This window comes from Neomonachus schauinslandi, chromosome 15, assembly GCF_002201575.2.
Source record: "Neomonachus schauinslandi chromosome 15, ASM220157v2, whole genome shotgun sequence".
NCBI lineage: Eukaryota > Metazoa > Chordata > Mammalia > Carnivora > Phocidae > Neomonachus > Neomonachus schauinslandi.
Window position 1 is genome coordinate 48962799 of NC_058417.1, and position 24611 is coordinate 48987409.

The 24611-nt window shown below is 36.1% G+C and overlaps 1 protein-coding gene across 1 annotated transcript in view; it reads right to left on the reverse strand.

Annotated features, from left to right (window-relative positions):
* The window catches only part of LOC110570368 (ATP-binding cassette sub-family A member 10-like), a 69610-nt gene that overhangs the window by 23819 nt on the left and 21180 nt on the right, over positions 1–24611 (reverse strand). Inside the window, 16 exon segments of the mRNA XM_044921848.1 lie at positions 1346–1483; positions 2857–2990; positions 3690–3856; positions 5431–5629; positions 6839–6958; positions 7679–7818; positions 9097–9187; positions 10519–10657; positions 11114–11233; positions 11425–11600; positions 11962–12074; positions 13340–13400; positions 18000–18164; positions 22748–22895; positions 23857–24042; positions 24263–24404. Of these exon segments, the coding sequence (XP_044777783.1) occupies positions 1346–1483; positions 2857–2990; positions 3690–3856; positions 5431–5629; positions 6839–6958; positions 7679–7818; positions 9097–9187; positions 10519–10657; positions 11114–11233; positions 11425–11600; positions 11962–12074; positions 13340–13400; positions 18000–18164; positions 22748–22895; positions 23857–24042; positions 24263–24404 (2239 nt within the window).

The window sequence follows — 24611 nt, forward strand, 5'->3', positions numbered from 1 at the left end:
AAATTAAAAAAAAAAAAAAAAAAAAAAAAAAAAAAAAAAAAAAAAAGAGTACAGAAATGGCCTTATTTCATATGCAAAAAAATAGAGGTACCATTATATAAATTTCTTAGTGTAAAAATTTCATTCTCTACAACCATTATGCATATACTTGCAAACATCTACCCAATTTCCACAATTTGTTCCTTTTTTATCTACCATAACTAAACACACCTGAAAGGCTGAGAATGGTTATTAAAATTATATATCATCAAAAATTGCACTATATTCCACAAGAGATAAAACATAAAAGAGCCAAGACCCAAAAGGACACTCAGAATTTAAAATGATAGAGAAAACACTACAGAACCGTTAAATAATCATAATTTTAGAATTGGGGTCATACACTCTCATAAATTTCACACACACCCTCCACGCTTTCATTAGCCAATGTATATCACTTACTCAACAAATTCCCCCAGGAAGATGTGATGTAAGACTAAGGATTTGCATGTGAGGCTTTGCTGGTATGCTAGATTGCTAAGCAAATCCATTGGTTCACTGATTTCAGCAAATATGTATTGGGTACCTAGGTTAAGTGTGAAGAACTACTTAAGAATGAACCAAACAAAGCCCAAATTATGATTCTTTAACAGGTCTATTATTTTTCTCTATCATTTTAAAGTTTTCAGTGTCCTTTTGGATCTTGGCTCTTTTAATGTTCTATGTCTTGGGGAGCTGGGTATAATTTCTGATTAGACAAGATTTTAGACTAGAAGGATGAGGCCAGTGATAAAACAAGTCTATAGTGTGGTATCCAGGTGGTAATATATGGAGAAATAGATCAGCAGGAAGGATAGAAAATGATAAATTACATTTAATTTACAAAGGCAAGAAATTTTATCATATATTTGTTTTTTTCCATTAAAAATATGAGATTAAACATAAAACTCCTAGAAAAGTTCTTGATCTTTCATAATAAGTAATAGCAAACATGGACTGAATGCTAACTCTCCCTGCTACAAGAATATAAGCTCCAAAGAGTGGAACTTTTGTCTATTCTGTTCATGCTGTATCCCCAGCCCCTGAAAGTACCTGGAAGACAAAAAATATTTGTAAAATGAATGAAAAATGTATATGTCAGGCTCTGTTCTAGGTCCTCAGGAAACTGATTTAATCCTCACAATAATCATATAATTTAGTTACAATTATATTCCCCATTTTACAGATGAAGACAGTGAAGCAAGGAATGGCTAAGAAACTTGCTAATACATAGTAAATAGGATTCAAACTCGGGTGGTAGGCTATAGAGTTCTTGCCCTTTATCCCTTGCTAAATTGTCTCTTATATAAGTCGGTACCATACTTACAAAAGGCAATGTGCTTCGCTCTGTTTTAATAAGCTCTGTAAAATTAAAAATTCCAAGAAGGGCACTGCTAATAATTCCCATAAGAACAGGAAAACAAGTCATTCTCTTGGTATTACATGCAACTGAAAATTTGTAATCCTTTAAAAAAAACACAAATATAAGTTCCAAATTCTTAAAACAAATATATTTATTGTATAGTTTATAAATTGCCATAGTGGAATTAAGGTGAGAAAGAGACTATTAATTTTTCTTTGACACTTCAGCCTTTTTGAATTGTTGGAATTGTTATAAGAATACATTATTTTGGTAATCCAAATGACTTATTCTATAAATGAAATAGATGAACATTCACTAATACGGAAAGATGTCAAAGATTTAGATCTTATGTGACAGAGAGAATTGTAGGACGCTCTAATACAATTCCAATTCAGAAAATATATTTTCAAATATAAGATGGTCCTATAAATAGTGAGTTTGTGTTTTTATAAAGGAAAAGAGTGTAGAAGACATTTACCAAATGATTAACAGTTAGAAATATAATACGGAAAAATTAAAAAATAAAATTAGAGGGGTGCCTGGGTGGCTCAGTCCATTAAGTGTCTGCCTTCCTCTAGGAGTCCTGGGATCGAGTCCCATGTCAGGCTCCCTGCTCAGCAGGGAGTCTGCTTCTCCCTCTCTCTCTATGCCTCCCCCTGCTTGTGCTCTCTCTCTTTCAAATAAATAAATAAAGTAAAAAAAAAAAAAAGAAATAAAATTAGAGAATTTTACCTTTTATATTATATATTCTAGTAATGTTTGAATTTATTAAACATGCATTGCTTTTTTCTGCTTTATTGAGGTATAATTGACAAACAGATCTGTAAGACACTTAAAATGTGCATCATGATTTGACATACATATACATTGTGAAGAGATTTCTCCCATCTAGTTAATATATCCATCACCTCACATGTACACATATGCATGTGTGCACATGTATGTATATATGAGAACATTTATGTTCTGCTCAGCAAATTTCAATTATACTATACAGTGTTATCAACTATAGTCTCCATATTATATATTAGGTCTTTAGATCTTATTCATCTTATAGCTGAAAGCTCATATCCTTTTACCAGTCTAACCCTATTTCCCCTACCCCCTAGTCCCTGGCAACCACTTTTCTATTCTCTATTTCTAGGAGTTTGACTTTTTTTTTTTCCTACTTATAAGTGATACCATGCAGTATTTGCCTTTCTCTGTCTGGTTTATTTAACTTAGCATCATTCCCTCAAAATCTATCCATGTTGTTGCAAAACATGCATTGCTTTTACAACAAATAAAATCACTAATAAAAGATGATCCCTTTGAGAAAAAACATGCTTTTTAAAGGATTAAAATTTCATACCTTACTCAAAAAGGCCTCAAGTTATACTGATATAGAACACTTGAGTTGCTTTTCTATAGATCTAAAGTATTAGAAGGTGTCAAAACCCCATTCATGATAAAATAGTACATGGACCCAAACATACCTTCCAGTCACCAGACATTATGATGGCTCCATTGTAGGAAGGATCATCTGAGCCATTTCTATTTCTAAAGTCACCAACTTCTAAAAATATATCCTGATGCTTCAGTGCCTGCACAAAGTCTTCAATATTTGATCCTAATGTAGTCAATGAAGGAAGGCAACATAACAGCAAGAAAATCAACATCAGAGCTTTAAAATAAGAACGAATTCTTCTCATGTTAAGGAATACCCAGAATAACATGATAAAGACCTTCACTCTCTGAGAATAGGCTGAAATTAATTCTGACATGAAATCTGGTCTACCATCTTCAGTGTAACAGAATCCTTTCAGAAATAGGTTAATGTATTTTGTAATTCTTATAAAGGTAAAAGGGTTTATTCCCAAGAGCTAGATTTGCAATTCTCACAGAAATAAAAGTTATTAGTGATTTTTATGAACTCTGCCAGAACTCTGTAATGTTTGTAACTACATATACTATATACAAAATACACACCTCATTACCTAGGCTTGTCCTACTGATACAAATCAGTCCTACTCATTATCTAAACTGCTATATCTGGCTAACCTTCCAATGATATTTACTGTACTGGTGACCCATTCAAAACATCTTCATGAAGTTAAGTTAATTTGGTATTTTCCATTATGTCCATTGTTTTTCTTGATTTGAAAATGTGCCCATCAATTTCCTTAATTTGAAAATGAAGCAAGCCGTAAACACACACCACTTTCTCCCCCAAGCTGTTCTTAATAGAGGTCTTTTTGCTGCTCAGGTTCGTGTTTCAAAAGATCTTTGATGATAAAAATCAAGAGTAAATTGAATCCCTATTTCTCACCTGTATTATTGATGACCAACAGACTGGTAAGAGGAGCCTGTGAGGGTCGTTTCAGAGAAAGGAAATACATACTGGATAAAAGCTCCCAACGATGAGTGTAATTAGATACCACATCCACTATCTTCTCAAAAATGATGGGGGTAAAAGGAATACCGAGTATCAGTAACCTAAGTAAAGAAAATTAAAATGCAAGTCTAAAACATTTTCCCTCTGATTATTTAAGTCACAAACATGCTATATAAATGCCAACCTATGGAAATTCAACATACAAATATGGCCTTTAGTTACATAAAGTGAAAATGAAATTAATCGAAAACGGGCTCAAAATTTTTCATAAATCATTATCACATTGCAAGATGTCCAAGGATAATAGAGCATCAAAAAGAGAAGCTGAGATCCAAGTGGTTGACCAGGACAACAGGAAAAAACGGTTTGACGATTTGACGGGATACCAGGAGCCTAACATAGTTTTAAAGGGAAAGGAACCCGATTTCACACTGCCCTCAGACTTGTGATGTGCACAATTTCAAGTAAAATTTTAACTCTCATCAGCTGTTGTTTTATACTTTAATTTTCACGAAACTAGATACCATATTTAATGCACTATTTCAGATCCTAGAATTCATTTACCCAGCTCAAACAATGAGTAAAAGTCTTTCAAGTAATCTTTTTGTTTCTCCAGTAAGGTTGTGAGTCCAGTCTTTGCAATGACTACTTTCTCATCAGACCTCAGGCTCTACCTCCTTCTTCCTCACTCTCAGCCTCATATTTCATAGGGAAAAAATGAAGTCCATCAGACAGAAACTCCCCCTGGTATTATCATCTCTCCCCCCCCCCCAAAAAACCCAGAAAACATATCCATCCTGTCAGTGTTCCTTTCTGTTGTAATAGATGCTGTCTTTGCTCCCTATCAAAGTCAGTTTTCAATATTGCTCTGGATCCAGATGCTTGCCACCCTCCCTGAGATCTTGCTCAGTTAGCTCATCTTCAATTATTTCCCAACTGACATAACCCATCATGACTGAAGCATGTTCTAATGTCTCCCATTCATTAAAAAAACAAAAAGAAAAAAGAAACTTCCTCCTAATTTCAATCTCCCTTCAGCTACTACTGCTCTTTCTATTTCTCTCCATGGTGAAGCACCTCAAAAGAGCTGTCTATTTTCAGACCTTCTCTTCTCAAAACCTTCAATGACTTCCATTTTGCCAAATATAATTGATGCTTTCTGCTCTAAACTGGTGTTCTCCCTCTCTTATTGGCTTGGCTTTTCCAATCTTGGCTCAAATGTGACCATTTCAATGAGGCCAACACACCAACTTATTTAGAATTATAATGAACTCCTAACTCCCACCAGCCTTTCCCATCCGCTTACTCTATTCTGCATAACTTACTATATAACTTATTTAGTTTTTATTTGTTATTTGTTATCTTTTCCTCCCAACCAGAAGGTAAACACCACAGCACCTAAAACAATGCCTAGCACATAACAGGCTTCAATAATGATTTGTGATATAAGGAACAATTAACATATTTATTGGGTAATTATTTCATTGGTATTTTTCTCCCCCACAAGATGTAAGTTGAAAGGCCTTGTCAACTGTGCTCCCTTGTGTAGGATAACACTTATAGGCACTCCAAAAACTTTGTTAAATGGGTGAAGAAATTAATAGACTTATTTTCTTCACATTTAAACTTTTTTGTATATATTGACTAGAGAGATTTAAAGTAATCTGATACTTACAAGGACAAAAGAATTTTCCTTTCATGCCTTAACTTTAAGAAGCGAAGCTTTGCCATGGCACAGACCTGCTGTTTCCAGAGAGTTCCAGTACTAATGACCTTTCTCAATCCAGGAAGAGAACAAGGAGCCTGTTGCATTTCAGACTCAGTTCCAGTATCTCTTGTCTCATTGACTTTCTCCTCTTTCTGAATGCCAAAATCTGTAACCATGTAATAAACCATTAAAATCGGTTATGTTATTTGCATTTTCTCTTTAGAATCTTCGAAAATACACTAGAATATTTGAAACAGCACTTCTAACAAGTTAAGCTACTGATATCCATAACTCATATTCAAAATCTGTCCTTCAGACAACTATAATTCCAATGAGTGAGTAAATTCATTTTTGAGGATGGTTTAGCCTTCTTGGGAAGCATTTACTCTTTCATACCTAGAGCAGCAGTTCTTCACTAAGGGATTTTTGCAGAGCAAAAAGGTTTATGCAAAAACATAAATATAAATGTATGTAGCTGAGTTTCTTTCTTTTTTTAGATTTATTTTATTTATTCATTTGAGAGAGAAAGCATGCGTGCATGAGCGTGAGGAAGGACAGAAGGAAAGGATCTGAAGCAGACTCCATGCTGAGCGCAGAGCCTGACACAGGGCTCAACCCCATGACCCCGAGATCACGACCTGAGCCGAAATCAAGAGTTAGATGCTTAACCCACTGAGCCACCCAGGTGCCCCTGTAGCTGCGTTTCTAAAAGGGCTCCTCTGTCATCCAGAAGTCCTCCACAGGATTAGTTCATCACTGATGACTGACATCCCAGTGACTGTTTCAGGACACTGGTTTTAAGTCCAGGAAAGACCTCCTATTCAAATCTCACATATGCCTCACAGCAGCTGTTATGGTTCTGACTAATCACTCAATTTTTCCAAATCTCAGTTTTCTCCCTGCATAACAAAGTTATTATGGGAATTAAGAACAATGTAATCCAACAGCTGAGCACAATGGCTGGCACATGGTTAGCTCCTACATTCTTCTAATTATTAGTTCACAAACTAAACTAAGGGAAGATATCAACTTACTCATTCTTTATGACTACATTAATTAGAATTAATTTATTACCTAAGGAAGAGTACATTTTTATAGGAAATGGCAGGTAAGAGACGAAGCCAGAACTCATGACATTAGCAGAGAGCTATTGATGATATGGGGAAGTGGACACAATAATAGAGTAATTACCTAGCAACAAGTCTGATTATGTTAGATATAAAACAATTATGATACTTTTAAAAGTGGGCAACCCTATTTTATATCTAATACACATTTAGGCAGAATTCCACATAAAAACCTACAAATATGAATCAATACATGGTCATTTTCAGTTTCCTCTTTCTAGTTTTCTGCTAGACACACATCATTATACCAGGCTCATCAATTGTTAATTTGCCTTCTAGGTTCACAAAGACTTCATTGAGAGTTGTCATGGAAACACCATAATTCATTACGCCTTGGTCGGGACACTTTTCAAGGTCACTGTAAAGATCTAAAAAGCAGACAGCAATAAAATAACGCAATTAAATTTGCTAATAAGTACACTAAAATACAAAGTCCTAAAGATTACTCAGAATAGATAAATCTAAACATATTTTCATATTAAAGCTGCCACAATAATCTAATAAAAATATTTCCATGTTCTCTTGTCTTTCAAATCAATTTTATTATTTTGCATCTCTTTTCTGTTCCATACGCTTTAAAATTTCTTGCATCACTATGGCCATGCATATGTTTGTGTAAGTATGTATGTCTATTCAAAAATTCATTAAGCATGGGTAAATTTTATTTCCTTTCTGTATTTTCTAGTTTTTCTATACTGAGCATATTACACTTACAATTAAAATGATATTTTACAAAGACCCTGTTGACCTACTTCCAAGTGTTTTAAAAAAATAAGGCCTTATTTAATCTGTGTCTCTAAAACAAAAGTTTTTGCTGCTTCAGAAAAGACATTTCAAAGCTTCATTTAATGCTGACACAGAGAGCAAATCTGGGTTTTTCAATGAAATACATTCATGGAAATTTTAGTTGCTCTCACACTAAAACCGTGTATCTGATAACACACTTCATTATATTGAAAACAGAAGGCAGAGCTCTTAGAATAGTGCGAGGTGTATAAGCTTTAAAACCCAACTGGTGGAAAATAGAAAATGCAATCAGCCTATCGTGGACACTTAGCTGTATTCTATGTGATCATATGGTAAGTTACCTGGAAATTTGTTTGTTCTTTCCAAGGGCAAAATGTACACAAGTTTTTCTTCACTTTCTGCTGCTAACTTGGCATCAGGGATGTGCTGTCTATTGAGGGATGTAATTCTTTCTAGATTACACATTTCATTCCTGTGTAAACTAACATTTCAAAAGAAGCATAAGTCTTTTGAATTCATCTCTAACGCCACTGCTCATTAAAAGACAGTTTTTTATTAAATAATTTGTATTTATTAGAGACATCTCCTGCTAATTTCAGTAATCAGTTCCCACAAATAAGATGTTCTATTTCCAAGTGCTAAATGGTAGCCGTGTTTGAATTATTTTAAATGGGAAAAAATACAGTGCATTACATGTCAACCCCAATCCCCCAAGCAACTTTCTAAAGTAAGTGGAAATTTCAGTTTACATGTTATATGGATATATGGATAGATAGATAGATAGCAGGCTAGCATGTAAAAACACATATACTTATTACATAGAGATATGTATGTATATGTATATAAAATCATGATAGGATATAAAGTACATGAAACATTACTTCTGGATCACTAAAATTTAATAAGGTTTTTAATAAACAGTTGCTTTCTTGCAGCAAATGGTTTCTATTAATGCCAATAACTTGCCTGTTGATATGCCCTGCTTTCTAAATTATCCCATGTGATATTCTGACATATAAAGTAGATTTAGAATACAATTTCAGAACTTTAGGGCCAATTGTTCTGTTAAAAATTATCGTTTTTTTTTTTTTTTGAGAGAAAGAGAGTGCAAGAGTGAGGGGAGGGGCAGAAGGAGAGGGAGAGAATCCTAAGCAGATTCCACACCCAGCACGGAGCCCAACACGGGGCTCAATCTCACTACCCTGAGATCATGACCTGGGCCAAAATCAAGAATCAGACACTTAACCAACGGAGCCACTCAGGCGCCCCATAAATTATCAGTTGCTTTTTGAAAACATAATTATGTTTCCGATATATCAGCCAAAAATGTTTTATTGAAAGATCCATACACATTTAGAAATTTACATATTTAAAACCAAGAGATAAATATCAAGGCACATGTTAATGAGGGAGATACACTATACTGATTATTGTACATCAATTTCCACCAAATATTAAGCTGGCTTTCTTTTTTTTTTTTAAGATTTTATTTATTTATTTGAGAGAGAGAGAGAATGAGAGAGAGCACATGAGGGGGATTATGGTCAGAGGGCGAAGGAGACTCCCTGCCGAACAGGGAGCCTGATGCAGGACTCAATCCAGGGACTCCAGGATCATGACCTGAGCCGAAGGCAGTTGCTTAACCAACTGAGCCACCCAGGCGCCCTAAACTGGCTTTCTTATATCTCTAGAGGATTACATGAAATGTCACCTCTTATATTGATACTCATATTAAAAAGCTACTCCCAGAATACATTACCTTAAGTGATATCCAATACCCCATTTTTGCTTCAGAAACAAAGATGACCCTGCACATTTCAACTTCCCATTAGACGCAAACACTTCCCTATCTCTGAGAAGAAAGAAAGAAAGAATAAATTATGTGAATTCCTTATATGGGTATATTCTCTGCTCTGGAGACCAAATCACCAAATGAATTTTTCAATATGAATGCAGTCTTGATATAATTGAGTTCCTGGGTGCAGCACCACCTCTCACCCCCATGCTTCCTTTGAAGCAGGACTCAGAAATTCATTGCATCCCTCACAGCTTATCCAATGGCATAAAACATTGCCAGGAGAGACCAAATCTTCCATTCTCCCTTTATCCACATACTTTGCTATGTAACTTTGCAGTGTTCTCTCACCATGGGCTAGGAGACCTGCTCCACCCCTTGATATGTGCCTCCACCACATGAGGCCAATGCTTTGGCCAATGGCATGTTAGCCGACTTTGGCAAGTAGAGGTTTGAAATGGGCTTATGCTTTGGGACTTGGTCTCTAGAGCCTTAGTTATTGCCGTGAGAATGCCTGGGGCAGTCTGCTGGAAGAGGAAATACACCTAGGCTGGCACCTAAGCCACCTTAGGTCACCTAATTTGACTTGCCAACGGTCACTCAACCACCAGACATGTAAGCGAACCCAGTCAAAGACCTGAAGATCTTTCTAAGTGAGCCCACCCTAAATTGCCAACTCTCCAACCCACGCACTCAATAAATACTTAATTGACTTAAGACACTAAGTTTGAGGATGGCTGTTTCATAGTTATTAAGGCAGGAGGAAACTGAGAGGTAAAGTATATTTTACTTCAGATTTCATGGAGGAAACTTAGAATAAGGTTATACTGCACATTAGAAAGCAAAAATTTCTCTTCTTTTCACTGAGTCTCTTTCTGTCTTCATTTTTTTTAAGATTCTGCCTTGTACCCTTTCCTGGCTTACTGAAACTCATCTTCCCCACCTGCCACTATGTCCTAGACAGAACATTTATTCAATCTCTAATTCTCCAATCTTGTATCTTCACACTCAATACCTTGCTTAGTGAACCAAGAATCCTCCTAAGAAGGCAACAAAGGGTTATAAATTTAAAAATAATTTTCCCAGCTAAAAGTTTTTTCTATCCAACAACAGAACTATATATGAAATATTAGAGTTTCAAAATTTAAAAAATATACTTGTGATTAATGTAGACAGTGAAGAAAGTTACAGACAAGAAGATACATAAAGCATGGGCCTAAGAACATACTGGGGGATCAGAATTCTTCCAAAGCAAATTTCATCTTTACAAGGCAGTCACTCAAATGGATTAAATACAGGATTCTCTACTTTTAAAAACAGATTATAGAGAATATCTCTCATGTTCAATCCTTAAATAACTATTAGAAGAAAGAAACCAAGAATCACCAGCCACGATGTAAGCCTCATCCATGATCTGGGTACTAAGAAGGATTGTGTGGTTTGTTTTATGCTCCTGCAGGAAGGTGCAAAGTTGGTGCCTTGAAAAAGGATCCAACCCAGCAGTCGGTTCATCCAGGAGCAAAACCTACAAAGGAGGAAGAATATGAGCTCATCTTCCACTTCCAGTGAGGGTCTTTAGAATGTTGCATGGAAACCCATATGATTTCTAGATTCAAATACAGCCCTCCACTGGATTCCTCATAGGCTTGCATGGTCCTTTATTACAAATTTTCTCTTATATTTGGTAATTAGAGTTTGGACTTTAATAATCGTTTGATAGCCTTCAATACAAATTAATCTTGGGGCACCTGGGTGGCTCAATCAGTTAAGTGTCTGCCTTCGGCTCAAGTCATGATCCCAGGGTCCTGGGATCAAGCCCTGTGTTGGGCTCCCTGTTCAGCGAGGAGTCTGCTTCTCTCTCTCCCATTGCCCTCCCCCGCCCCCCCACACTCATACTCTCTCACTCACTCCCTCTCAAATAAGTAAATAAAATCTTTTTAAAAAAAACAAATTAATCTCAAAAAATATTTTTTTCTCTTACCCGAGGATCTCCTAAAATGGCAATCCCAAATGTTAGTTTTCTCTTCTGTCCACCACTTAGTTTTTTAGCAATAACATCTTGAATGTTTTGTATGTCCAATTCCATTATAACTCTTTTTACCTATTGAAAGAAAACCTCTACATAATAAAAAATATTTTACTTTAATCTTCTAATAATTAGGAGAAATCTATTCTAAGAACTTCATCAATTAAGCTTTATTTATGAAAAACTAAAGTAATAGTTCAACAAAAACATGGTCAAGAGCAAAGTATATTATTTTCAAAGGCATTAGTTCTAATATGCTCACCTACATCTTGTTCTACTTCTTCTGACTGAATCCCTTTTATTTTAGCAAATAGCCTGAGGTTTTCTCTCACAGTAAGAAAGTCAAATTGAATATTGAATTGTGGACAAAATCCAGTGTTCTTTCTCATTTCTTCCATGTTAGTTATTTCAGAGAGTTGAGTATTATAAATAGTGACTGATCCTGTAAATAGAAATTTTCAAGTATTCAACACCAGGAAAGTAACTCTAGGAAGTGGTAAGACAGGATATTAGTTGAAGAAACTTCACATTTCATAATTGCATAAATAATACATTGAGAAATTCAGATTATTCTTAACATAAATATCAGGGTCCACAGCAATGCAAAGTGGACACAGAATGACAATAGCAGAGCGGAGATACAAGCTTTCTGGTGAATTTATATAAATATAAAGTAAATAGTTCCTATTCTAAATTACTCAACTGTGTAAAAAAGCCTGCTTTAGAGAAGTGTTTTTGTTTTACACAATCTCATTGAGGAACCTGCTTCATCAGCCAACTTGCTTCTAAAATTCTTTTCTTACCTTTTGTAGAACCAGACAACCCACTCAGAATGTTTAGCAGTGTCGATTTACCAGCTCTGCTGTGTCCAAGTATTGCAGTGACCTGTCCTTCATATATGTCAAGAAATATGCCTGTTTTAGAATAAAATCTGAAAACTAGACCTTGGATTATATTCAGATGGAGTGGACCTTACAAAAGTTTGTAAGAGTCAAATGTATCTCAGCGCTTCATTTATTGGTATTCTTATGTGTACCCTCTAAAATTATGTATTTGTGTCTTTTTATGAAGACAAAACCTTAATTTCTCTGGAGAAATTGGATCAAGACTGATAATATAAATTTCTACCTTTCTCCCTACCCAAATCCTTCAAATGTCAAAAAATATATTAATTCGATGTTAAAGAACAGAGCAAAGGCTACCAGGAATAAAGCAGAGTGAAGAGAGTATTTGCTTCCTGGGCCAGGGAAAGCAGTGCGACTGAAGGAACAGTCTCCCAGAGGCTCCCAGAGCTGAGACAGAAGGGCCAGGGATAGAGGCAAAGGGGTACGTATTCCACATTTGGAGGGAGGGAGCATGGGTTAAAGAGAGGATGGTAAAGTTTTCCCTGGCACTGGTCACTGCTCTGTTTTGTATCACAAAAGTGGTGTCATGGTCTCTAGAGGGGTCTGTGGGACCCAGGACACATCACAGGCATTTTTCTATATGAGTGCTTAAGATTTGATAATTTTTTCTTGAATATTTGAAACATTATCTAACTCTATGGAGAAACAATAGAGTTCCATTAGCACCCCAGAAATTTTAAAAGATTCTCTGAAGATAGACAACATGTGGAATTATATTGTCAGAGAATAAAAAACAAGACAAACCACAGCCCAAAACAGATGATGAGAAGTCCTATGAAAGTAAGCACAATTCCAGTGATACTGCAAGCTCAGTCTGACAAATCCAAGTCAAAGATTATAAACCAGCACAAGCAGTACAATCCTATTTTTAAAAATGTTATATATATGTAAATATATTATCGATGACTATCCCTCAGAGTAGAAATGTGGGCTTTTAAAATTTTTTCTTTTGGGGCGCCTGGGTGGCTCAGTCGTTAAGCGTCTGCCTTCGGCTCAGGTCATGGTCCCAGGGTCCTGGGATCGAGCCCCGCATCGGGCTTCCCGCTCTGCAGGAGGCCTGCTTCTCCCTCTCCCACTCCCCCTGCTTGTGTTCCTTCTCCTGCTGTGTCTCTTTCTGTCAAATAAATAAATTAAATCTTTAAAAAAAAATTTTTTTTTCTTTTTATCTAGACTCATTCTCTAATTTGCCACTATGTTTGCATCTTCAGGAAACAAAAAAAAATTTTTTTTTTTAATTAAAAACATCATCAAAACAATGAAGTTTTTCTCTTCATCTTGCAATGCTTCTACTTTTTCAGGCTTTCCATAATATTCTTTTGTAACATTTCTGATTCTGAAAAAAAAGAAGCAACTTTGAGGTAAGTACATTTCCTAATGACACAGATTATGTTAACTGCCAATATTACAGTTTGTGATTAATCCTGAACCTCACAAGGTAGGATGTCACCCTCATAACGGGATCCAAGGAGGGCAGTGGGGAAAGCTCACACCACCCCCAAAGAGATTTGCACAGACCTGCTCATACTGTTATCAAACTTGTTATTTCGTATATTCCAGCTATTTCTCTCAGTTGGCAAATGAAGAGAGAGCTACCACTAAAAGAAAGGAAGGAAAGAACAGGAGAGAGAGTGAGGAAGAGAGGATGGGGGAGAGGCTTTCCTTCAGTCCTGAACCCCTATTATTTCATTTTTCTTCTCCTCCACAGGCAAATTTATCAAAATAGTCTCTCTACTCTCTGTTTCCATTTCTTTATCTCACATTTATTCCCAACCTAAAGCAACATAGCTTCTGACCCTACAACTCCACTGAAACTATCCTCAGCAAAGACACCGATGACACTCTATGGAATCCAATGGACACTGACACTTTCCAGTCATTGTTTAATAGATGCTGTATTAAACAATTGCTAGCTCCTTTCTTCTTGCAAGGCTTTATTTCCTTGGCTTCTGCCCTCTTGGTTTCCATATCCTTCTCTTACTATTCCACTCAGCATACTTTATGGATTCCTTAAACTGGATTCCACACTTAACCAACTATTTTTCTTATTCTCAAATCTTTGCCATATAATAGTGCCCACTCTCATTGCTTCAACTCTTACTTAGATTCTAATGATTCCCAAATTTGTGTCTTTAGGCCTTTCTTCAAAGTCTCAGATGGGAATATCCAGCTTTTTGCTCTGCATCTACACATAGATACCACACAGGGCTTATTATTTTTCCCTCTAAACCAGTCCCACTTCTATTCTTTATCTCAGTTGGTGTTTTCAGCATCCACCGAGGAATGCCAATTAAATGCCTAAGAAACGTCCTTCTTTCTTATCTCTCTCTCACCTCATCCTGTGGTCTACAAAATTACTATAATTTAACCTTATGGATTTATGAATTTAAGTTTATGAAATCTCTTTGAATTTATCCCTTTATCACTTGTCTATGACCTTCTAGTCCAGATTCTTATAATCTCTTACCTTGACCTCTGAACCTGATGATGTTTTCCCTTTCCATCAACCTAGCCCCTTGTCTCCTGCAATACAGAGGATATGCCAGGAACTACACTTCCCAAAAATCCTTCTCTGTATTGGACTTGAGGAGAACTTGGCAAGATTTGGAAAGCAGAAGTGAAAAAAGGCCATTTTTCTCTGAAGGTCATGGTGGCAGACACATGGGCAGACTCTAGGTTTGTAGCAGCTTCTCAGACTTCTTGACAAGCCCTGTTTTGCTGCTGGAGATTAAGAAACCTGGTGGGAACCTTCCCAGAGAATCCCAGCAAACTTTGTGAGACCCACCCACTTCCATGCATCTGGATAAGGTCCTCAGGGGCTGTTTCCCCGACTTTCTGGCTACAGCTTTCTTGACCCTCCCCCCTCTTCCATTCTTAGTACTTTTATGAATTACTAATTCCCATGCCAAATCCCTTTACTTACACAATATTTCCAGCAACTCACTTTTCCTGACCAACCCAGACTGACACAACCTTTGGAATGTTTCCATTTCTCCAGTTGTGCTGCCTTCAAATCCATTCCAGAAAGCTGTCCAAGTGATCTGTCAGAGGTCTGGCTGTCTACTTTGCCTCCCTAAATTCACTTGGTGATTCCCCACACTATGCAGGACAGACTGTCCTTGGCAAACAAAACTCAAGTGATCTGATTTGGCCCGTACCTCTTAATATTTACTTCTCCCTCTTCCAGCCTTGTATTTTGAGCTCAGAAATGTCAATTTCTTGTCATTCTTTAGACGCGCGCACGTTGTTTCTTGCTGTGCTATGTTTGTCATGCTGTATTCCCTGTTTGGAAGAACCTTCAAGTGCCCCATCACAACTTATGTGACCTCTCCCTTCCATAAGACTCACCTCAAGAGTTATCTCCTGACTTTTCCCACCACTCTTAGGCTGGGCTGAATGATCCTTCTCTAGGTTTGGTTATTCTCTGCATCCATCTCTACCACTCTTTTTACTAATTATCTATTTAAGTGCCTGTTTCCCCCCAGGCTCTGCCTGTCCTGAGGTGAAAGACTGTCATTCATCTTTGAATCCTAGTTCTGGCAGAGGGCTTAATGAATGATGAATAAATGAAGGAACTAATTTGCCAGCAGAAACAGTCTGGTCCAGAATGATCCAAGGAGCTGATTTGAGGCATGCTGGGCTATCAAGCACAAAAAGAGAGGCTGTCAACAAAAAGAATGAAATCTTGCCATTTGCAACAACGTGGATGGAACTGAAGGGTATTATGCTGAGCGAAATAAGTCAATCAGAGAAAGACATGTATCATATGACCTCACTGATATGAGGAATTCTTAATCTCAGGAAACAAACTGAGGGTTGCTGGAGTGGTGGGGGGGGGGGGGGGGGATGGGGTGGCTGGGTGATAGACATTGGGGAGGGTATGTGCTATGGTGAGCGCTGTGAAGTGTGCAAGACTGTTGAATCATAGATCTGTACCTCTGAAGCAAATAATCATTACATGTTAAAAAAAAAAGAAGAAGATAGCAGGAGTGGAAGAATGAAGGGGGGGGAAATCGGAGGGGGAGACGAACCATGAGAGACAATGGACTCTGAAAAGCAAACTGAGGGTTCTAGAGGGGAGGGGGGTGGGAGGATGGGTTAGCCTGGTGATGGGTATTAAAGAGGGCATGTTCTGCATGGAGCACTGGGTGTTATATGCAAACAATGAATCATGGAACACTGCATCAAAAACTAATGATGTAATGCATGGTGATTAACATAATAAAAAAAAAAGAGGGGCTGTCAAGGTAGAGGACAGAGTGTGCAGGTTCAAACAGGCTAGAGCTGTTGTATGTACCTGGGAGTACACTCATTTCATGTTAAAGTATTAACAGCAAATTGGATCTAAGACCATTGAATAGGACAACTGGTGGCATCCACTTAGGAGAACTGAATGACCACACAACCATACCCATCTTCATTGCCCACTGGAGGAATATGAATCAGGGTTAAGGTTCTGGGCATTTATGGAACCATGTTGCTGAAAGGTGAGATTTTGGCCTGACTAATGTGATTTGGTCCTGATTTAGCTTGTTAATTTAACTAAATTTTCTGGTGTCAACATAGTTATTGTAAGTTAGTGGTAAGGAACAGGATAAACTGAAATAGCTATGTAAGTTTTCACACAGGAGTTAGGGCTTGAAAAACTACTAGAAATGGTAGAATTTGAGAAGTTCCAACTCCAGGGAATAGAGGGTTTTCTCTAATCTTTGTGTCAGGTTATAGTTTTTTCCTTTCTCTGTTGTCTCTCTGCTCATTTCCCCTTCTCCCAGATACTTTTGCCAATCACCTTTGACCTGTTTCAAAATAAGTGAACTGATATAAGATATCTGATTGAATTTATCCATGATATTCCTATTAGCAAACAGTTACCAAATGCTTATTATGGGCTAGGCACTATTCTAAAAGTTTTATGTGTGGTAGCTCATTTACTCTTCATAACAAACTTATTACCAGTGTCACGCCCATTTTTAAGATACAGAAACCGAGATATGGCCAAGTAACTTAGCTGCGATTACACAGTTAACAAGCAGTAAAGCCAGGATTCAAACCAGGTGGTTTCAATCCATGGAGCACATTGTAATCACTGTGTTCCATTTTGTCCTCAGAATACACTTTCAAAAAAATAACTTCACATAAATGGAATGTCATTTAGGAGTATTTCTCAATAATCTCCTTCAATAAAATAAGCAAACACCTAGAGAAGCATGCACTAAATTATGATGAAATTAAGAATTAGGCAGTCATTGTCTATACATCTTCCTGGTTTTCCTTAACACCTTTACCAATGCTTTTCTCTACATTATTTCTTATTTCTATGCCCTTTCAATCAACCACATCCATATGGATAAAGATAACTAACATTTATCCAGTTCCTGTTACCTAACAGGCATATTTAATTATCTCACTGATTCTTTAAATTCCTCAAGAAGTCACTGTACTGTTGAATTATATTACACATTTCTTAGAAATGAAGAAAATGAAGTTTAGAGATCTCACATGGTTCAGCAAAAAGTTACCAAGCTACTAAATTATAGAGAAATCTTTTGACTTCAAAACTTTAATCCATATACTCCCTAAAGGCAGATAATCTAAGAAACATGTGTCTATTTTATATGCTATATATGTACATACATACATATCATAATGTGTGTGTGTGTGTTAGAAGAGAATGCAAAGAGATTATAAATGGTGGGGATAGAAAGTAGAAGAAGAGGAACAAGAAAATGAATAGGGCTACTGAATTTTGCTGCTGACAGTATCAAAAATACTTACTTTTAAAATGATGAATGAAAGTTTAGAATGATGGCAGAAACACCTGAAAGAAAGGAACTTCCAAAAAACACATCATCTATAACATTTGACCTGTGGTTAGCTCTGTTGTACCTTAGTTTATTAAACTTTTACCTGTAAGTATACATAATTTGTTAGTTATCTTATAGCTTCCTTTCCATGGAACTCTGGAGGCACTGGTTCAAAAGAGTCATCAGAGGAATGCTCAGGATTTATTTTGTCCTCAAAGACTTCATAGTGAGTGTTTTGATGTTGCAACCAAAATGAAGACTTCAAGAAAAACAACGCTGAATGCTGGCGGCCATCTTCATCTGATCAATCAAGACACAGTTAGATATTGAATTAATCATCTACATCAGTAAAGAATGATACCTGTCCTAGTGTAGCTTGATACCAATTTTTTCCTACACATTAATGATCTTTTTCCAGTTCTATTCAGAAATAATTGACTTCTATGACTGTATACGATTAAGGCATGATGGTTTGATTTACATATATTGTAAAATGATTACTATGATAGGTTCAGCTAACATACATCATCTCAATAGATACAAGAAAACAAAAAGAATAAAAAAAAAAATGTGCTCCTTGTGATAAGAACTCTTAGGATTTATGTTCTTAACAACTTTCCCATGTATCACACAGTGGTGCTGACTACAGTCTTCATGTTGTACATGACATCCCTCGTACTTATTTACTTTACAACTGGGAGTTTGTACCTTTTGAAATCCTCCTTCCAATTCCCGCTTCCTCCAGCTGTAAGTCCAATCTCTTTTTCTATAAGTTTGGTTTGGTTTTTCTGTTTCTGGGTTTGGTTTTGTTTTTTTAGATTCCACATATAAGTGAGATCATTACACTATTTGTCTTTATTTACTTAAGTATTTAAAAAAATATGGCAAAAATTGAATGAATTTTGGATACTCCTGTTTCGCAGCTGCTGACCCAGTTAAGTGACATTTTCTCTACCCCCAGTATATACCTTAATTCTTTCATTGGAAAGGCAAAAAGTTACCAGAAACAAAAGCCACCCTCATCCCTTCTCTTTCTCACTTCCTCCATCTACTATATAACTAACTACCAAGTCAGATTGTTTCTATCTCCTAAGTATCTCCTGAGTCTGTCCTCCCCTCTATATTACACTGGTCCTCAATTTGGTCCCCCCCCCCAACACAGACTATGATGTCCACCTGCTTTGAACCCACCCGCCAAACAGCTGTCAGAGCGATCTTCCTAAGACACAAATCTCATCAGTGAAAGGTCCTACATAGATTATATCAATCTGTTTCTATTTCCTGCACTGATGGTTCTAAGGTTCTTGGATTTCTTGGATGAATGATATTTTTTTAAATAAATATACTGTGTTCTTTAAGGACAATTTAAAAAGCCTCCCATCTTGCTATGATCATTGCAAAAGAGAAAAAATATTTTCACAACAAAAGTATAGATATTTAAAGGCTATAATCTCACAATATGAAAGACTTAACTTCCAATGAAAGAATTAAGGTATATAAATAAGTTTCACATTATTTTTCTCATTTCAACAAAAACAAGAGAAAAGGTTGTCAGAGATCACCACCAATACTGGACCTGACTAGAGGAGAGAATCCCAAATTCTGCATGTGATCTATGCAGTTAGCAAGAGCAGGCACCTACAGAGGGACTTAACTGGAGGTGAACCTCAGCATCACTGGGATCTTTTTTAAAATATTTTATTTATTTATTTGACAGAGAGAGAGTGAGCACAAGCAGGGAGAGCGGCAGGCAGAGAGAGAGGGAGAAGCAGACTCCCCACTGAGCAGGGAGTCTGATGTGGGGCTCGATCCCAGGACCTGAGCCGAAGGCAGACGCTTAACCGACTGAGCCACCCAGGCACCCCAATCATTGGGATCTTTACATGCTATATGGCCGTGTGTGTAGCTGTGCACAGACGTGTATTTGGAAAAAATCTCTCCTTGTAATTTCTTATTAGCTGGTTATTAATTCCTATACTAGAACCACATCTGACACCCAAACTCTGTACTAGCTCTACCTAATAACTTTTCATTTCCCCTACACCATAGCTGTTTCCCATTGCTGGGGACACATGCTGTTCCTTTTGACCATAAAATTTTTTGTGCACTCTTGTCCACCAGGTAAACTTTCTTATCCTTTAAATGCAGCTGAAATTCTTTCCTCCCACCAACCCAAGGACTTACCCTATCAGTGAACCTTGTGGTATCCTCTCCTATCACACTTCCTATACTATATTTAATTACTGATATTTGTTTCTAATGTTAACTGTGAAAGCCTTGAAGACACAGCCTGCTGACCCACATAAACTTAATCAGCAGTTATGTATTAAAGAGATAACAAAGATTAAATCTGATATCTAATTAGTATCAGTTTTATGGGAAATTTTGATTCAGAAAAAGAATTATGAATGTAAAAACATTTAAATATAACCTACTCTAAAAATGTGGATTTGAAAGATGTTTATAAAAATTTGGGTTAAAGAATACATATTGTACCCAAGTAAGAGGAAGTGAGATTGAATCAAATTTTTGGGGGAAAAAAAAACTGAGGAGGAAGAGGAAGAGGAGGGGGAGGGAGAGGGAGAGGAGGAGGAGGAGGGGGAAGAGGAGAAGAAGGAAAAGAAGAAATAGATTTTTTGTTTGAAGCTGAGGGAAAAAAAGAGGACATTCTTGTATTCCTTCATCAAATATTTATTGAGAGCTTTTGCACCAGGTGGTCTCTAGATGGAAAAATACACTGTTTATCCTGAAGAAAGTTAAAATAAGAAGACAAATATATGCATTTATGTAATTCACCAGGAATTTATTGAGGACCTACTATGTAACAAAGACTGCCCTAGATGCTTACAGATACCTTCCCTCAGGAGGACTTACATTCTAGAGACAAAAGACAGGAAATAAACACTAAATATAATGAATATTGAATTCAGTGGAAAAAGAAAACCGAAAAGGGAAGTATTAATAAAGTCAGTTTCAAAGTTTTCATCCAAATTCCGCTTTGTTCTTGGGCTAGTCATATAACCTCTCCAGACCACTGCTTTGGCAAATCTAAGATATGAGGTTTGTACTAAATGCAGAACTAAATACTCATTGGTAAAATTTTCTGATTATATGAATACTTAGAAACAGAAAAAAATTGAATTCCTTCTTCCCAGAAATAAGTATTTCTTATTGTGCCTTCCCGTAGTAGAGGGTGGGGGTTAGGGGAGTATTTGAAAAGTAAGCTAATTATGAAATGAGTGGAGAACTCAGAAGAAAAAGTGGATAATTACCTATTAAAGTACAAATTAAATTTTAGATGGAAGTATTGGAGAAAAAATTTTTAATGTAGAAAAAAACCCCCCAAAACTTTAGGAGAGGACAAATAGGTAATATGGCACAGAGTTGTGACAGGAAAATTAACTTTGGAGCATTAACTATGCCTTCCTCTACTCCCAAGAAAGAGTTTCAATTTTATCTACTAGGCTCTGGGGCCTGATGGGCTAAAAACAAATTGACTTGATTTATATTCAAAGGGTTATAAACAATGGGCAAGAGAGAAAATAAGAAATTCCAAAAGGAAAAAGATGATGAGAAAGTAGAGAAGATCCTAGCTCCAGTTTAGCTGGGGACACTTTTAAGGGTTCAGCAAAAAGGAATTTTTAAGACCTTTGCTATGTGTATGAACAAGAGAATGAGTGCATACACCAGGAGATCAGATCTGGGATTTTAATTTCCATTTTGCAGGTTTGAGATGACAGTAAAATTATCTAATCATTCAGATACTAGAGTGCTGATTCTTATCTATGACCTGCAGCAAGGCATATGTTAACTTGGTTTCAGAGGTTACATGTATTATATGCTACATTTTGTTCAAAGAAGAAATTTCATTTATTTTTAAGAAGTTGTTTATTCACAATAATAATTTTGCAAAATAATTTTGAAAGCAATTTGCTGAGTGCATAAGAAATGCATTATTTCAAAATGATAGATTATGAAATTTTGAAATGGAATTATATTAATGGAACGAATAAGAGGCATAGGAGATAAAATCCTAAAATAGTGTAATGGAGATAAAGAACATGAAACAAATAAAAGTCTAAAAGAAAACTATACATATTTTAAAAACAGAATACCTGAATTAGAAAACGTTTAAAGAAAGACACCAAAATAACAGGGTTTGAAAAGGATAGACCTATTCAGATTCTGATGCACGAGAAGGAATTATGTATGAGTACAATTTGTGGATTTTATGTGGGCAGAAAGGAATATAAGTATATCAGTTCCTGGGATGATATATGCATTCTATATAGGAATTTAACAATAATTATTTAAGAACCATTTTTAACTGATTTTATGTAATTTTATGAGTTTATTTTACCAATTTTTATGATACTCTATAAAGCATTCTTGTTAGGCTGATCGGCCCATAAAAAGAAAGAAAAGAAGAGGTCATCCATTAACTTTATACTGTTTCCTACTTCATATTCTTGAGATGCAGAACAAGTTTCCTAGAGCCAAATACTAGCAACAGCTGCTTAATGAGCTATCTTAATGTCTGTGAGTTCAATTCAAACACTAAAAAACATCATGTTCAATAACTGTTAGAGTTGTTTCCTTCTCTCTCCACACCAACCAACACACATACACGCATGCCCCATCTTTATAAAAGAGAAAAACCAAAAGAAATACAAGTTATTTTTAACTAAGATGTTTTTACCAAATATTTCTGGCCAGACCATTAAATAGTGAGATGTAAATGAGGAGATTCTATTAATTCTGAGACCGTTTCCTTTCCTCTGCCACCAGAAATGCTTCTTAAATTACAAGTAAACAATTATAAGATATTACCTTATAAGCAGCAGAACTGCCTTAAGTTCAACTGTAACCACACTATGATTTACCAGGCAAAACTCGCTCAAAATATAACACTGATATCAAATAGAGAAGAGAATCAAGTGCCAGAATGAAGAAAGTAACCATCATTATGTATGACTCTCCAGACGGACTGGGAAAAATAACACCGATCAGGTAATAATCCATGTGAAAAATCTGAGATTAAAAAGAATAAAATAACAGAATACGAACCTATAAGGCTAAAGGGTTTTTTTTTTATTAAATGGTGCTGCCTAGAAAAATATAGTTCATATTTTAATAGCTTTTTCTTCAAAAATGCACAGTGAAGTTGTTAGTAGTAGTGTTGCTTTTTACAAATAAAATTATTGTCACGAAAGTGGGAAATGCTATCTGAGAAAGTAAAACAATTGAAGAATAGAAACTTAACTGACTAATTGATTACCACATAAGTTTTAAAGAAGGGAATATAGAGAAGTGGTCAAGGAGCCAAAAATAACATATTGTAGGAAGAGAAACTAAGAGCGGGCAGTGAAACTGGAGGGCATATAAAGGAAATATAAAAATGCTAAGGATAAGATATTGTAGAAACACTCAAATATTAAATAAGTATGGAAAACTTGAAGAGATTCATTTTAAAGATAAGAAAGATAATAGTTCACATTCACATAGCATGTGTCAGGAACTGCTCTAGCATTATGTGTAGAGAATAATACAGTCAGCCCTCCCGTTTACCCCCACTGAGGTGATTTCTACTAACACATCCCCATTCTATGAAGAAGAAAGGAAGGCTACAGAAGTCAAGTCTGCCCAAGTTTACCCAGCTGGTACGTGGGCAGAGCTGAGACTGATTCATGCATTATTACTTATTCACTATTACTCATATCTCCACATTTTACTGCCTCTTCAAATGGGGACATAAATCAGACAAACTGAGGGGTCAGATAATGGGCAATTATTTTTCTTCTTTAAATTTTCTAGGATTTTATAAATGATCTATCTGCTTTGCTTATTACTTTGATGATAATTCACAAGAGAATGCAGCAGAACTTCTTAAAATACAAGGTGACTGATCACTAAGTTTCATGAAGTTATCAAACTTTTCAAAATTTTGAAAATCTAATAAATAAAAAAATCATAAAATCATTGTGCTCTTTACCTGGGCCATTCCAGCAGTGAAGGCAAAGGGGCTAAAAAGACCTAAAGTCCATCTCAAAGATGAAGGAAGTTGTCTGTACAATACAGTGAATCCCAGACATCCCCAAAATACAGTGAAGAGAAACCCAACCAAACCAGTAAGCATAGGTTCCTTTATCAGCACACTCAGGAGGAAAGTCAATGCTATCTGAAGGAAGAAAGAAGAGTTCCAAATGGTATGTTTGTCCCTTTGAGAATCATTTTTAGCAATAATAATCAATTTCTCCCATTGTCAAAAACTTTCTCAAAACATACAGAAAACAAGATATCAAATTAGTGACTATGCCATACTGATATCGTAAAGAAACATCATTTACTCATATATCTGAGATGTGAAACAAATTAAGAGATACATTTTGCCAACTCACCAAAGACAGGCCATATAAGACAAAGAGTGTGAATATCACCATGAAGCCAACAATTACTACAATTTGGATAGATGTTATGATCAGAGCCATAAAAATCGACAGGATAAATACGAAGCCAGCATACATTAATCCCCAGGAGAGCCTATGGTAGAAACAAAGTTTTACTTCAGAATGTCACACACAGGTAAATGTTTGGAGAGGCAATATGCACAACAGTTATGAGTACAAGTTCTGAAAGCAAACACAACAGAGTCAAATTTACTATAAAACTGTGGCTTTACACTTTCTAGCCATGAGGTCATAGGTAGGACTTTTCCTTTCTCACCCTCATCTATGAATTGGAATTAAT